Genomic DNA, 15,662 nt, shown 5'->3' with positions numbered 1-15,662 from the left:
CAAATTAGAAAAGACTATGAGAGAACATCAATCAGGTGCAGTGCTATTTGGAATAAATACTAGAATTTAGTCTAATTCTCAGTCTGATATCCACGATACATACTGGAATAGACAAGAAATTTTGCATGAATTTGATCACTCACATAGGCAGTTATAGTTTGAAAACAATATTCCTTGCAAGGATTACGAATAAAATAATGTTTTAGGACACAATTGAATTTGAAATAGGTAATGTTTTGAATAGATTTTTGAGTTTTATTGAAATCTTACATGAACAAGAAATTGGAAATACAATCACATCAAAGAACAAATTGTCACGGCTTTGACGTTTAAGCCAAACAAATTTTGTAGGGCAGATTTCAAAAAGGTGTGAAGTTATAACAATTTAAAAACACAGTTGACCTACTTCTAGGAATGCAAAACATACAATCATAGGTTATTTTCAATACAAGAAAACTTAAATTTGTTTGCTTTAATTTCTTAAAACTACTAAGACAAAGCACTAGCTTGTATTTTTATTTACAGCATACTCCATACTGCTAGGTAATCTATCCCAAATCCAAAAAATGAAGCTGTCCAAAATCAAAGGTTCTGCAAAATCATGATTTAACAGTGTGCTCAGCTTGTTTTGAAGCTAAAATGAAGCCTGAAAGGATAAAAGCATTGTAACTCCCAGAATAAGGGAACTCTGCAAGCCCAATAATGTCCAAGAGCATTTATGAAAAGAGGAAAAAATAAAAAGACTTGAGTATATACACAATAGTGATTTCTTCAGCCCAATACAAATGGCAGCAAATTGCTACTTAAAGATGAAACAGATAAGCCAATTTTTTTTTTGAAGGATGTAGATCTAGAGCCAATCGTATCTTGCCAGTATCATTTTCAAGCCCTCACTTGTCTATTTCCACTGTTGCCCATAAGTATCCTGATAAAATTCCTGGTTGTCATTATTGTAACCATAGTTACCAGAATAGTCACCACCTTGCTGAAGCGGCTGTTGAGCGATGGGCTGGGAACCCCAGTTCTGTTGGTTGTTGGTCTGACGGCGCTTGGAATCAGGTTGGTTGTACCCATCTGCCTTTCTCTTGCCTCCTACATTGCCCCCACGGTTGCCCCGAGATCCACGGGAACCACGGCCTCTCTGCTGTTGTGCAGGACCCCCTCTGCCACCCCTAGAGCCTCTTGGTGGTCCCAAAGGTGCCCCCCTTTGTGAATAGCCAGCTCTACCTCTTGGAGGTGGTGCTCCCCGCCCCCTTGGTGGTGGTGGAGCACCTCGCCCTCCCCTTCCTCCTCCTCTTCCTCTTACTGCATAGCCATCATCATAGCCGTAGTAGGGATCTTCATAGCCTCCACGATAGTCGTGATAATCATAACCATAGTAATCATCATAGTAATCTTCATAGCCATAGTAATCTGGAGGGTAGCCATATCCACCTCTCCCCCCACCACGACCCCGACCTCTAATTGGAGGTGGCATACGAGGAGGAGGGTGATAGTAATAATCTTCATACCTAGCAATGGAGGGAAGGGAGAAAAGAAAAAACAAATTAGTTTGCTTCAAGACTCTTCCTGACTTTTAAAATTACCTGATCTCTGTTATCAACTTATTCTCTGTTCAAAGATGTATTTACTAAAATGTAGACTCACGCAGTGCTTCTGGAGGCCTGTCTAGCAGCTTGGCGCTCTTTCCTTTTCTTGTCTGGTGGCTTGGCTAGGACTATTTCAATTTCTTCCCCTTCTATTTCTTTGCCATTCATTTCATCCATGGCCTATACAAAATTAGGAAATAAATTTACTTTACACATAACAGTACTTTAAACATAACAAACATATCTGTGCCATTAATACACTTGATAAGCAATTTACTTCACAACTATTTTAATTTGCAAGATGAATATACCCACCAAGTTAAAAAAAATACACAAAGAAAGTACTTGTTCCCCTCAATCTTACTTTCTTATGTGTAAATTATGTTGAGAACAAAACTGATGTCCTACCATTATACTTAAAAAGATAGGGCTTCCCTGGTGGCGCAGTGGTTGAGAGTCCGCCTGCCGATGCAGGGGACACGGGTTCGTGCCCTGGTCCGGGAAGATCCCACATGCCGCGGAGCAGCTGGGCCCGTGAGCCATGGCCGCTGAGCCTGCGCGTCCGGAGCCTGTGCTCCGCAACGGGAGAGGCCACAACGGTGAGAGGCCCACGTACCGCAAAAAAAAAAAAAAAAAAAAAAAAAAAGATAAAAGATTGGGACTTCCCTGGTGGCGCAGTGGTTAAGAATCTGCCTGCCAATGCAGGGCACATGGGTTCGAGCCCTGGTCAGGGAAGATCCCACATGCCGCGGACCAACTAAGCCCGTGCACCACAACTACTGAGCCTGCGCTCTAGAGCCCGCGAGCCCCAACTACTGAAGCCTGTGTGCCCCAACTACTGAAGCCCACGCGCCTAGAGCCTGTGCTCCGCAACAAGAGAAGCCACCACAATGAGAAGCCCGTGCACCACAACGAAGAGTAGCCCCCACTCTCAGCAACCAGAGAAAACCCGCATGCAGCGAAGACCCAATGCAGCCAAAAATTAAATCAATGAATAAATAAATAAAATAAAAATAAAGAAAAAGATAAAAGATTGCCAGAGAGCTGCCTGTTGCTGCTACTTAAATCCAAAAACTTAATTCCAAATAACTTCCAAGCTTAGCCAAACCAAAGCCGCAAATTCACATCTGGAAAAAGTGCCAGTAGTAACAAACTTTTCAGGATTCAAATTTTTAAACAAACATGTGGCATTCAACATGTAGGTCTTAAACTGTTCTATAAAAATTTTAAGGCTTTGAAACATAAATGAGGTTATCAGTGAAATTCAATAAGATACTGACCAAAAAAAGCCTAGGTCCCCACCCCCCCACAATGCTTAACCTGGAACATACTTTGCCTGAATAGTTAAAAGCACAAAGCCTAGCAAAGGTCTGAACTAATGAAGATTCAAGTACTCACCTGGAAAGCAGTAATCAAAAGTATTCTAGGCTCTAGTTTTTTATTTACGTAGTTCCACCTAATAGCCTCTGCCATAGGGTTCAGGGTTCAGGTAACTCAGTAACAAAGTATCACCTCCTCACCACAGCTTTTCTGTTCCCTATACAACCTTTTCCTCTCTGGATATACATAATAAAATGCTCTATCCATAAAGAACGTTTAGTGCTTTACAAGTATCTAGACAAAGATTAAATCAGTATCTTCCTCTAACTAGTTTTTCCCCTTTACCACACCTTAGCTTTTGGCTGCTTCAACTAAAGCAACTAAATGAGTCTATAAAAGCTTCCTGGTATAAACAAAAGAATGGAGCATCTGTCTACTATCCCCTCTGGCCATCCTCTGATTTCCAGTTACTGAGCTAGAAATCTTGTAATTTCAGAGACTTCTTTGGCAAACCACCCTTGAAAGTTATTTTAAATTACGAACAACCAGTTATTTAATACCAACTGATTCAAAAGGAATATTTAGAAGGTATAAATGTATTAGTTAACTGTCCCTCGTACCACTGGCAATTCAGAAGCCACACATTAAATTCTGTAATAAGCTGTGAATTTTATAAGCAATATTGTCTCACTAATTAGCTTCCATCAAAAAGCAAACCAATAAATTCTAACTAGTCAAAGATTCTACAAAGCACATTTTAAAGCAGTACTCTGAGCAGGAAACAAAAACTGCTCATATTAGAGATGGCATCACTTTAACCGACAGAACATGTAGAAAAAGAACCAGGCCTGAGTCACCAAGGATTTCGGATCTATCTCCCCAATTACATAAAAAAGCTTTTATTTTGTCTTGTCTTTTGTTTTGTCATCCCCCTCCCCTCTACCCCTCCCCCACCTTCCCCCAGAAAGGAGAGAGGAACAAGAGGAAGAAGAAACCCGAAATTTCACCCACTAAGGATGGTGCTGATCCATTATCATCAGAAAGCAGCAGAGTATTCGGGTTATATGTTCTAGACACCGTATGAAAAGACTTTTTTCACACTTTCCAATACTATCATCAACAAATAAATTAACTATTCCATGCAAGAAATATTTCTAACAACTACTGAAACTGGCAAAACACAGTCAATACTATGAGGATTCTAAAATGACTAAAGAAAGGCAAAACTATGAAGAACTAACCATTCCCTCAGAGCACAGCTACTGAATTAAATGTGTTGTACTAGGTATGAACCCATGTACACTGCTCAGTTCCACAGGTCCACAAACCAAGGTAAACAAAGTAGTTACGATACACTCATCACCATTTTAGTATTTACACCAGCTAATTACTATTCCTTGTAACATTTTCAAGGTATCATGCTATCAAACCTTAGGCTTACAAAAATAATACAGAGATTAAAAATAACTTGCCTGAGATCACAAACCCAGTTAGTAATAATCAGGCTTTGAAATATGGAGTCTTACCTGTTATACTACTACCACTTCACAGAGATTATTAAAAGAAAGTTCCAGAGTTCGGTAAAAGCTGAAAACAATTTTATTTGCTTTTAAAGTCACTTTATGTGTTTAGCAAGTTTCAACAAAATTCAAGTATCAAAAAACAAAATTTTAAATTTTCTACCTTAACAGCTGCTCCTCTGTCTTCGAAATGAACAAACGCATAATCTTTCAACTTCTTCACTCTTTCAAGTTTTCCGAATTCAGAAAACGACTTTTCCAATATTTCTTCTGTCACTGTAGTAGCCAAGTTTCTCACAAATAAAACTTTCACCTAATATAACAAATATACAAATTGGCATTGGCTACTTAATTTTAGCTGAAGTCCTATATTAAAGTATTTCTTCTTATCTTCATGGCATAGGCTTTTCTTCTCTAAAACATTTAAGTGTTTAAAGTGCTGTGATCTGGTAACTGACTATACTGCTGAACTGAATAAATAAGCATTTTCAGAACTCTAATGGAAAACTGATGAATTCATAAAAGTGTTAACAAAAGATCAAGATGAAAAAAAATTAATTACATGGGACTGAGCGAACTGATGAGGATGATTATAATTTTTGTGACTTTCTGTTTGAATTAAAAAAAAATCCCACAAGGACTCAGAGGCAAAAAATATACAAATCAATTTTCACTGCAAGGTAAAGGAGCTGTTACAGTGGAGGATTACTGGACTGAATGTCAATATATGACACAGTATGAGTGTGTTTCGTTTTTGGTAATTGCAATCATTGTTGCTTTTGTTGTGATCATCCATTTACAGTGCTTGGTGTCAGTTTATTTATCTCTTGTAAAAATAAAATACAGTGTGTGTGTGTGTGTGTGTGTGTGTGTGTGTGTGTGTGTGTGTGTGTGTGTGTGTGTGTGTGTGTGTGAAAAAAAGAAGCATATTGTAACTTGGAGGCTAATGATACTGTGCTACTGTATTTCTGTACACTACTTTTAGTAAAGTAAATGGTATACAGATTAATGCTAAAAAAAAAGAAAGTATACAAAACTGTTCAAAAATGCAGTATTGTAAATCTACTAAAATGCTAAGATTATAAAGAAAATAAATGGCAATTTATGGAAGCGTTAAAAAAAAAGTGCTGTGATATAGACGTGAAGAACAGACTTGTGGTTGCCAAGGGCTGGGGCCGGGGGGCCGGGGGGGAAGGGATGGACTGGGAGTTTGGGGTTGGTGGATGCAAACTATTATATTTAGAATGGATAAACAAGGTCCTACTGTATAGCACAGGGAACTATATTCAATATCCTGTGATAAACCATAATACAAAAGAATATTTAAAAAATTGTATATATGTGTATAACCGAGTCACTCTGCTGTACAGCAGAGACTGGCAAAACATTGTAAATCAACTATACTTCAATTAAAAAAAAAAAGTGCTATGATAGAAAGTATGAAAAGTACCAAGAAAACGATTCTGTTAGTTAACAATTTATATAAATTATCAGTTCCTTCTCCTGCCATGTCATTAAAAGTAACTAATACTGTGAACAGGACCTTCAAGGAACCAAAATATATTACTACGTTAATTTACAAATTTAATATGGTCCCTAAGTCCCCCTAAAACAACAAGTTTTTGTTTTTACCCCTCAGAACTGGATGTGCTGACTCTAAAGTTCATATGAAAAAATAAACAAGCAGGAAGAGCCAGGAAAAAAATAAGAACAAAATTTAGAGACTAGACATAACAAACTCTATCAATTCAATGCTTAAATCATTTAATCAGTGTAGTGTTAATCTGAATAAAGATGAAAATTGGATCCATACCTCACACTATACACGGGGATAAAGTCCAAATAGATAAAAAATTTTAAAGGGGGGGATGCTGAAAGCATTAGAAGAAAATAAAGGCAATTCCTTTATGTAACACTGCACTTGGAGAAGGCTTTGTGACTTAAAATCTATAAACTACGAAGGACTGAAAAATTCAACTACTGAAAAGAAATGACTTCTACACAGTAGAAAAATACCATAAGCAAAGTCAAAAAACAACTTATATCACAGAGTTAATCTCTTTCATATCAGAGCTCCAGAAAATAAGAAAAAGATCAACAGAAAAACAAAATGAATGGAAAGATAGGCAAAATTCATGAATACATGGTTCATACAAAGAAACACACATGGTCCTTAAATGTATAAAAAACGTAAACTCACGCATGCATAGTAAAGAGAAGCAACTCATAACAGCTTTGAGGTACCATTTGTTATGAGATTTGGCAAAACCCAGAAGTTTGATCCTATCCTCTTTTGACAAGGATGAGGAACATCAGCCTGTTGTATTCTGCTGGTGGGGAGCAGAATACAAGTACACCTCCTACAGAGAATATGGTCAATATCTTAATAATTACAGATGCATTTACCCTTTGGCCCACAATTCTATCCTCAAGAATCTATCCTACAGATATATTTGCACTTGAAATAACTGAAACGATATAAACTTACTCATTGGAGTACTATAATAACAAAAGATTAGAAACATCCAATGCCCAGCTGGTTGAATATACTATGATACATCTAAATGGAAAATTATGTAGTCAAAAAATTAAGAAGAGCTCTAAGAGCTACTTTGAAAAAAATGCGAGGATACACTGTTGCTAAGATTTTTCCCCCATTTTTATACCTCCAAATAGGGATCCAATTTACAGTCAATGTGACAGATAAGCACTTGTCATAGTTTAATTGGCAGCATTTTATAATTTCTTAGTGGTACATAAAATAACGGTATACTTCCTTAGAGCTGAAATATATGAGATGAGATGAAATATGACAGTGAATAAAGCAAACATAGATCATTAATACAGCTACCAGTAACCATTTGTGTAAGAAGTAGGGAAGGAAAGAATATATACTAATATTTGCCTGTGTTTGTCCAAGGAAGCACTAAAAAGACAAACCAGAGACCATTAACACTGGATGTCTACAAGGGACAAGGAGGACACGGTAGATGGGGCTAGAGGTGGAAGTAGGACTTCCTACTTAGGATTTAGGATGAATTTCTATGTACAATTTTGATTTGTGAACTAAGGAAATAGATTACTCATTCAAAAAAAAAAAATTAACACACCTACTGAACAAACTGTCGCCTCAGATAAAGGGCTAGCTGAGTAAAAAGGATTTGGGGAGAAGATATTAATTCAAGGGAGGAAAGTTTTCCACCTCTATCATTACACCCTCTATCTTTCTCAATGTTGTCATACTGAAGTCTAATTCTATATTAGGCCTCCAACTGGTTTATTTACCTTTTTTTTTAAACTCAACATGGACCTTTTATTCTTTTCTGAGATGAAAAGAAAGCATCCTATATAAAAATTACTAGTTGAAACTGTATTTAAAACATTCAATAGGAAAAAGGTCCCTTTAAGGAAGATATATTTATGTACACCTGAAACTAATATAACACTGTAAATCAAACTATAATCCAATATAAAAATTAAAATTAAAAAAAAAAGAAAGATACATTTAGGCTCTTTGGTTCTGGTTGATTACAAAAATGACCCAACTTGGCAAAAAAATCTTCAATGAATGATAACACTGATACAGTGAATCAACAGCAGAAGCTTTACACTATTGGGTATACTCCCCCTTGCCCAACCCCGGAATAGAAAACAATGAAGGAGCATTATTCAATCAAGTTTATTCAAATCGGTATTGTTCAAGTTTATAGAAGCTTCCTTTTCATTCTGAAACTTGTTTTTGATCCAGGAAGAATAGTTACTAGAATAAAATCATGAGGTTTTTCTAATCTTATAAAAAGATTTAGGATGAATTTCAATCTGAAAGGTTAGCAGAGGTATGTGAAAAGTGGTCAAATAAGCAAATTACTAGCTATAATTTAGATATTCTGGGGATGTTATTCCCCTCTCAATCTATAAGCTATTTTTAAAATGTTTTTATAGGAAATGCAATACAGGCTACAGTCAGTTTCTACAAGGTAGATTCAAAGTTGTAAGAGATCTTGTAAAGAGATTTATCCAACTCCAATAAAACAGATAACATCCAAATTCAGTAAGTTTGCTCAAAGTCACAATTGTATTAGGAGAAGAAACAAGTGGAATTAAAATCAAGCTAGTAATAAATAAAAATTAAAAAGCAGGGCTCTTTAGATTCCCAGTCCCTTTCCTTGACACCTATCTACTCAAAGAATATAAGAAAAAGAGTGAGAGACACATCTGAGTCTCTCCAGTTCATTCTCAATGAACCTTCTTTGCTTAATCCAAAAATGCTTCTGCTTACAAAAACTTTTACCATGCTAGTATAAACCAGGGCTCTCCTCCAAACTAATCAAGAGTGAGGACTGTCTCCTCAGAATCTGGAATAAAAAGCCTGAGGAAAAGACTTCTCAGTCCAGAATAATCCAACCACTCATTTATCACCATCCATAGAGTTGCTGCCTCAGAAAAGGAAAGAGACATACACCAAAATACTCGAAAACTCACTAAAGGCAGCAGAGATGCAACTTCAGATGTGTCCCTTCAACCCCAGGAGTCTCCCAGAGGAAAGCCTAAGAACCAGAACTCTTGGAACCATCCTTTACCAGGCAAAGATCCTGGCAATGAAAGTACAGGACTTAGGAGGAAAGTGAGGGCCCGCTACAGGACTTGCCATGCATATTTTGCCACTACTGTATAACAGCGAACGTGATAACCCTTTGCCTGTCTTCATGGAGACAGTACTCTAAGGGAGCTTGATCATTAAAAAAGAAAAGCTTTAAAAAAAGAAAAAGGAAAGTAAACTATAAATCTCAATAAAATATAATTCATGGCCATGTAATAAAAGTCATAGTATGGTCAATGAAGATTATAACTCATAATCACCAGAACATTACTTCTCTCTTTATTCAGTAAGACCTTGTCTTTTTTCTTTTCTTAACTTTTTTACCTTTGTATCTCTCATAGTGCCTAGGACTAAACAAACACTTAATTGAAGGGATTTCATTTCAGTTCCTTTTACACATTTAATCTGCAGAAAAAGGAATGGTTAATGGAAATTGCTGGATACCAAGACAGACTGTTAAATTTGGTGTCTAAATAGTTAAGATCAAGGGCTACAATTTGTATTTACTGTAAAATTTGAAATATTCCAGCATTATTCTGAGTACAAAATTTAAATGACAACTGCACCCCCAACCCAAGCAATTGCATTTACCTTAGCCATGACTTCTGGATCTGGTTCTTCCACAGGGTCAGCCCATTCAACTGTAACTACATTTCCCCATACTTTTACTTTTCCACTCATCAGCCGGCGTCTGGCTTGTGCTGCTGACTTGTGATCCTCATACTCAAGGAAGCAGAACCCCCGATTCTTCTTTTTGTCATCGGGTTGATGATAGAGAATAACGTCCACCAAACCCTCTGTTAAACCAACAGCCAGATATATAAGCCAAAAGCATCCACCACACATTTAGCGATTAGGCAGACCTAAATCCACTTGCCGAAGAGCAAAAAATAACTGAAGAAGCCTCAAAATTATTTGCTAATTACCTAGTAGACAATTAAATCAGCATTATTAGATATGGAGCTAGGGATAGTATTTCATGTTCCCTTTTAATTTTAGGGATCCTGAAGGTACAGCCATAAACAAGTCCAACTACTGTATTCTGACATACAACAATGTTTTAGAGTGTTTGATATAACGTGAGCTTAAAATTTATGAAAATACTACCAAGGAACTTAAAAACCAAATTATAATATAAATCCAAGAGACCACTCAACAACTAATCATGACCAAAAATCATCCTTGAATCTAACTTTTTAAAAGTTACTATTTTTACCAAGAATAAAAGTAACTGCTTAAAACCGGTGTACCTCTGTACCCTCATCTTTCCATATATGTTCTTTCTAGGTGGTCCCTACTTTTAAATACCATCCATATCCTTAAGAGTGCTTAGATTTTACTCCCAGCAGCAAGATCCAGAATGTGATTTGAATGTGGGAGAGCTGAAGTGAAGGACCAGAGATGAGGCAGTCATAAAACTAGGAGGTTACAGCATTGGATGGTTCATCCACATAGATGTTAAAAGTACTAACAATAAGTCAATTTCAGGCAGAAGAGAAAGACTGTGAACCAGAAAAAATCTTCAATTAATCCAAGACTGAAACCAGAAGAGCAACAGGTGACAGCTTGAAGGAGGGAGAAAGGATTGTTTATCTGTAGTATATGTCTGGATGACAAAAATGTAAAGAAATAATGGTTTTTATATGGGATGGAGAAGTAATGGTCTAAAAGTGTTTTTTTAAATGCAACTAGCATTAGTGGATCTCCATTAGCATTTAAAACAATGAAATGGAATAGGAAATGTCAGACTAAATCATATGCAGTAAGCGAAAATATAATTTTGTTAAATTTTGTTTCAGTTATATATAAATGTATATAAATCTGTGATATAAAATGTTCTTTTCAATCACTTCCATGGATTTAAAATTGGAAATCTGGAAAAATCCGATCTAGACAAGGTAAGAGGAAGAAGGAGGATTAAGAACTCTCATCCCCTCAGCCCTAAAGCACAGTGAGTGTCAAGGGGGAAAAGCCTTCCTTCACTTGAGGGCTACAGAGCAAAGGCTGTGTCAAAAGCTAGGGTTCAATTAAGGCAAAGTAAAGAGGACATTCCAAGAAATTGAGGCTACAAGGGAAGCTGCTTAGTCCAAACCACTAAAAAGAAGAAAGGAGGCAATTTAGACACTGAATAGACATGTGAATTCTTAGATTAAGATACATCTCATTTTTCTGCACCTATAAATAGTACCACAGATTTCCCAAAACTAATTTCTAAATACATTTTTGTTTTACCTGTGACTTTACTGAATTCTTCCAGAATGTTTTCTTTAGTCTTATTCTTCGGAATTGATCCAACAAAAAGCCTGTTGTTTGCCACAGAAATGCACACTCCAAGGTGTTTACCAGGGCGAATTTCATAGCTGTCACACTGAAAGGAAGAAAAGAACCAGACACCCCACAACCACCCCAAACTCAGAACAACTGATCTCAAGCTAAAAAACTGAACAATTTAAGGTCAAACACTCCCTGCCTCATGAACTCACTGAGTTCCCTCATGCTTGCCGTAACATAAAATGTGTATTTTTAAACCTGTTACAGCCTCTCGTTTTAGTTTTAACCTTCACTGCTATTCACTTTATCTTTAAAAAGATCTGATTTCATATCTCAGTATTATCTATCTGAAGATTTTCTCCCAGAGAATTTCAGAAAAAATACCTGAGACTGATCATTCATCTGCCCTTGGAGATGAAATTAGATATAGATAAGCCACAGGTAAAATAATATATAAAGAATACCAGCTGTGTTTAATCAATGTAAAGAAATTTAGAATTTCACATTTTACATAAAACACAGAATTCCAACATCTGAAACTACATATCGAACACAATACTTATAAAATTATATGAAATGACAGGAATAAAAAATGTTTCATTTAAATGGCTATGGTGATGATTTCCTTGATAAACTTTAGCTTTTTAATGGCTTAACATTACTTACCTATTAGTTTACTAAAAGATATGTAATTTAAAAAAATCATCCATATGTTGGCAGAAACAAGGAAATAAAGCTTTGAAAACTTCTCGGTACTGAATAAACAAACTAGAAGGAAAAGTCCGTAATAAAAACTAAAATCTGGGTCAAGCTAGAAGTAGAACTAATTTTGAGGCAACTAATAAAACCAAAAGCCTTGGTGAAAGAGATTACCATTCTAGAAGAACTAGAACTAGACTAAGTGAGGCCTTTAGCTGTCTGGCAAAAGAATATGCCAAGGAACAACGATATTGCTATTTTGGGTTACTGAGAGGGTTGTATCTTAACAGAATAGGAACAAAGATATACTTAATTGGCGTATCTGTTACTACTACTACTACTACTACTACTCTGGAATAAGTACAAAGGGTAAAAGGCCCTACAGAAAGGAAATTACTAGATTGGTTATAAAACAGTAGAAAAAGAGAGAAAAGATTAAAGACAGAGAGAACTGGAGGGCTTGGAAACAAAAAGATAGGAAAGAACAAGAATATACTTAGAAAATAAACTGTATGATTAGGCTATGGCAAAAACAAGAGAGATTCACAGCCATTTCCTGAATTGTGTCCTAAAAGTCACTGTTGCCCAGTTATGTTCCCCAGAACCCATCCCAGACTTCATCACACTTTAAGAATCCTACCCTAAAGTTTAACAGCAAGAATTGACATTTTTGTCTAAGATCAAAAGAGAGACCTGCAGAAGCCAAATATTCAATGAAACTTTAGATACTAATCACTCTAATAAATAACTTTAGAATTATGGGAGACTTTCTCTAATAACTTATTTCTTGGGTACTTTCATTTCTTTTTTACTTTTATAATCAGAAAAAAATAGCCAACGGTGACATACCAACTCAGTCAATATAAAAACTTTCAAAGCAAAAACTAAAGAAAGTGAAACAATGTTAACTGCAAGTGTTTTCAATTGAGGTATTTCTCTCAAATAATGACTTGCTAGACAGTGGGCATTTGCTTATCACATACCAGTTTAACAGCTTCCTGTGCAGCTTCCTTTCCACAGAAGGTGATAAATGCATACCCTCTGTTCTGACCAGACAGTGGATCCATCATAAGACGTAGATCCCAAATGGGACCAGCCTTTTCAAAAAGGGGCACCAACTCATCCTCATATAAATCTCTTGGTATTTTACCTACAAAGACCTGAAATAAAACCTCTGTGTTAGAATCCCAATGTAAGCATTTGATTTTAGAGCCACAAAGCCTAGCTGCCTTTTTTTTAAGGGGTGGGGACAGAAAGATGGTTAAGGAAAAATGGGGACAATTTGAATCTTGCAAAGCTAACCTTAGTTTTTATTATAATGACTTACAGGGCATCAACATAGAACAATATTCTATATTGAAAAATGGAAAATGATTAATAAAAGTGTGCAAAATCTGTGGTAACAGCTCTAAATTTTGAATTTTTATAATTTGTCTTTTTCTCACAAAAATACAGAATAAAAGGCATGTATAAATCTTCATGGAAATACCTCTGCATTTTTTTTTTTTTTTTTTTTTTTTGCTGTATGCGGGCCTCTCACTGTTGTGGCCTCTCCCGTTGCGGAGCACAGGCTCCGGACGCGCAGGCCCAACGGCCATGGCTCACGGGCCCAACCGCTCCGCGGCATGTGGGATCCTCCCAGACCGGGGCACGAACCCGTGTCCCCTGCATCGGCAGGCGGACTCTCAACCACTGCGCCACCAGGGAAGCCCCCCTCTGCATTTTTATAAAAACAATAATTGAACAAAAAGATTGATGAGGTCTTCCTCATATTTTATCCTCAACTCCAAATTCTTTACTACTTAGAACTCCAGTGCTGGGACTTCCCTGGTGGTCCAGTGGTTAAGACTCGGCCCTTCCAATGCAGGGGGCGCGGGTTCAATCCCTGGTCAGGGAACTAAGATCCCACATGCTGCGTGGCTTAAAAAAAAAAACGAAACTCCAGTGCTTCAATCTATCCCTTTCTCTATCAGGATATTACATTTTAAGTAAGTATGAAAAAAATTTTTCAACATTTAAAGATTTTGTGCACTTATTTAGAATTATATAGTAAGCAGGATTAAGTTATATAAGAATGATAAATTAGAATTAAACAATCAGAAACCCTCTCAGTATTTAATATCAGACTACAATTTTCTTCAAATTTCCACCATGTCAACAACATTGAAAATAATCTTTTATGTTAAAACATTAGCAATCCACACACAAAGTCTTAAAGAGTAAATTAGTGTTTGCATGAGATGAATTTTCTAGTGAAACTCATCTACATCAACATTTCATATTCTGAAATGACCTGATTAATGAAGTAATAATAATAGCAATCCAAAAGATGCCAATATTATTACTGGAGATTAAGTTTCTGGTGTTAATAAGCTCTACTACAGTTGTGCTATCTTAAGACAATCCTTTTCAAAATAATCAGATTCACCTTCACTGCTACCTGGTAAAACTTGAGGTCTTCTTCTAAATCTCTAGCACAATTCTCACACGACAGCTATTCTCATTTGTCTACCTCCTTAAAGTCTCCAATCCTCGTTCACTAAACCTCATTCTAAGGAGATCACCTGCAAAGCCACTGGTTTCCTAACATTCTTTCCTCTCAGTCTTAAAAACCTTTCTCAACATCTATTTTCACTTCTTTCCTTTATACCTCAGAAATTCACCTCCCTTCCAAAAAAAGGTTAGCTCCTTAACCCTAATAAGTAAGCCCATTTCTTCTCACTACCTTCTTCTGGAAATAATCGCAAATCTTCATCTCTTCAACTGTCCTATTTTGCTCAGTGCATTCTCTCCTTCCCAGTGGTTCCTCCAGCTTCAAACATGCCAAATCTCCCATAACAAAACAAAATACAAACAAAAAAACCCCTTTTTTAGCCTGTATCTTTCCTTTCACTTTTAAATGCTTTGAACACATGGCCCATATCTGTTTTATTTCACTCATGCAGTTATTCAACACATCTACTGTATGCTTAATACTGTGCAGCTACGAGAAGTATAAATAAGACATCAGGCATCATCTGAGTGACATCCCTACAGAACCATCTTTCTAATAAAAGCTCACTCTGAAAAGTACTTGCATCTACGCTCTCTTTAACTCTCTAAAAATTGGCTTCTTCTTCTATCACTAAACTGTATGCCCTAACGTCACTAATGGACTTCTAAGGACCAAATTCAGAAGTCTTTCTTTCCTCAGTCTCATCATCCTTGCCTTCTCAACAAGCATTAACAGTGGTGATGTTATCTTCTGAAAATTCTCTTCCCTTAAGCTTTCAGAATCCTCCACTAACCTGGTCTTAATCTTTAACTACTCCTCTATCCTTTCCATGGTGATTCGTCTATCCATCTAATAATAATCTGCATGTTTCCCAAAGTTATGGCCCTATTTCCCATAATTCACTGTATTTTCTTCACTCGTAAGGATCATATCCATTCCCAAAGGCTACAACTCTACAGTCATCTCCCAATACATCCCATACATCCCAAGACCTAATTCTAGATCTCCAACTACCTATTAAACATTTCCTCTGATAGTCCTGATTTTATCCCAAATCATCAGTAAGTTCAGCAACGCCAATTTCTGTTTTTTGATTATAAATGTATGTATAGATAAGAATGACTATGTATCAGAATATTAAAAGTTGTTATCAATACATGAAAAAAACT

At 36.4% G+C, this 15,662-nt stretch overlaps 1 protein-coding gene across 3 annotated transcripts in view; it reads right to left on the bottom strand.

Annotated features, from left to right (window-relative positions):
- Positions 1-226: 226 nt before the first annotated feature.
- Positions 227-15,662, bottom strand: part of HNRNPR (heterogeneous nuclear ribonucleoprotein R) — a 35,033-nt gene continuing 19,597 nt past the window's right edge. For 2 of the 3 annotated variants that reach the window (XM_081226045.1, XM_081226046.1), the window contains exons 6-11: positions 12,983-13,159; positions 11,262-11,397; positions 9,621-9,826; positions 4,593-4,742; positions 1,648-1,769; positions 227-1,511 (exon numbers count right to left, since the gene is read on the bottom strand). In XM_081226045.1, the coding sequence (XP_081082171.1) occupies positions 899-1,511; positions 1,648-1,769; positions 4,593-4,742; positions 9,621-9,826; positions 11,262-11,397; positions 12,983-13,159 (1,404 nt within the window). In that variant the 3' untranslated portion in view covers positions 227-898. The remainder of the gene's footprint in view (positions 1,512-1,647; positions 1,770-4,592; positions 4,743-9,620; positions 9,827-11,261; positions 11,398-12,982; positions 13,160-15,662) is intronic. The other variant, XM_081226047.1, reaches the window with a different exon arrangement.

This window comes from Mesoplodon bidens, assembly GCF_964165515.1.
Source record: "Mesoplodon bidens genome assembly, chromosome: 2".
NCBI classification, from domain to species: Eukaryota; Metazoa; Chordata; class Mammalia; order Artiodactyla; family Ziphiidae; genus Mesoplodon; species Mesoplodon bidens.
This window is presented reverse-complemented; position numbering and strand designations above follow the sequence as displayed.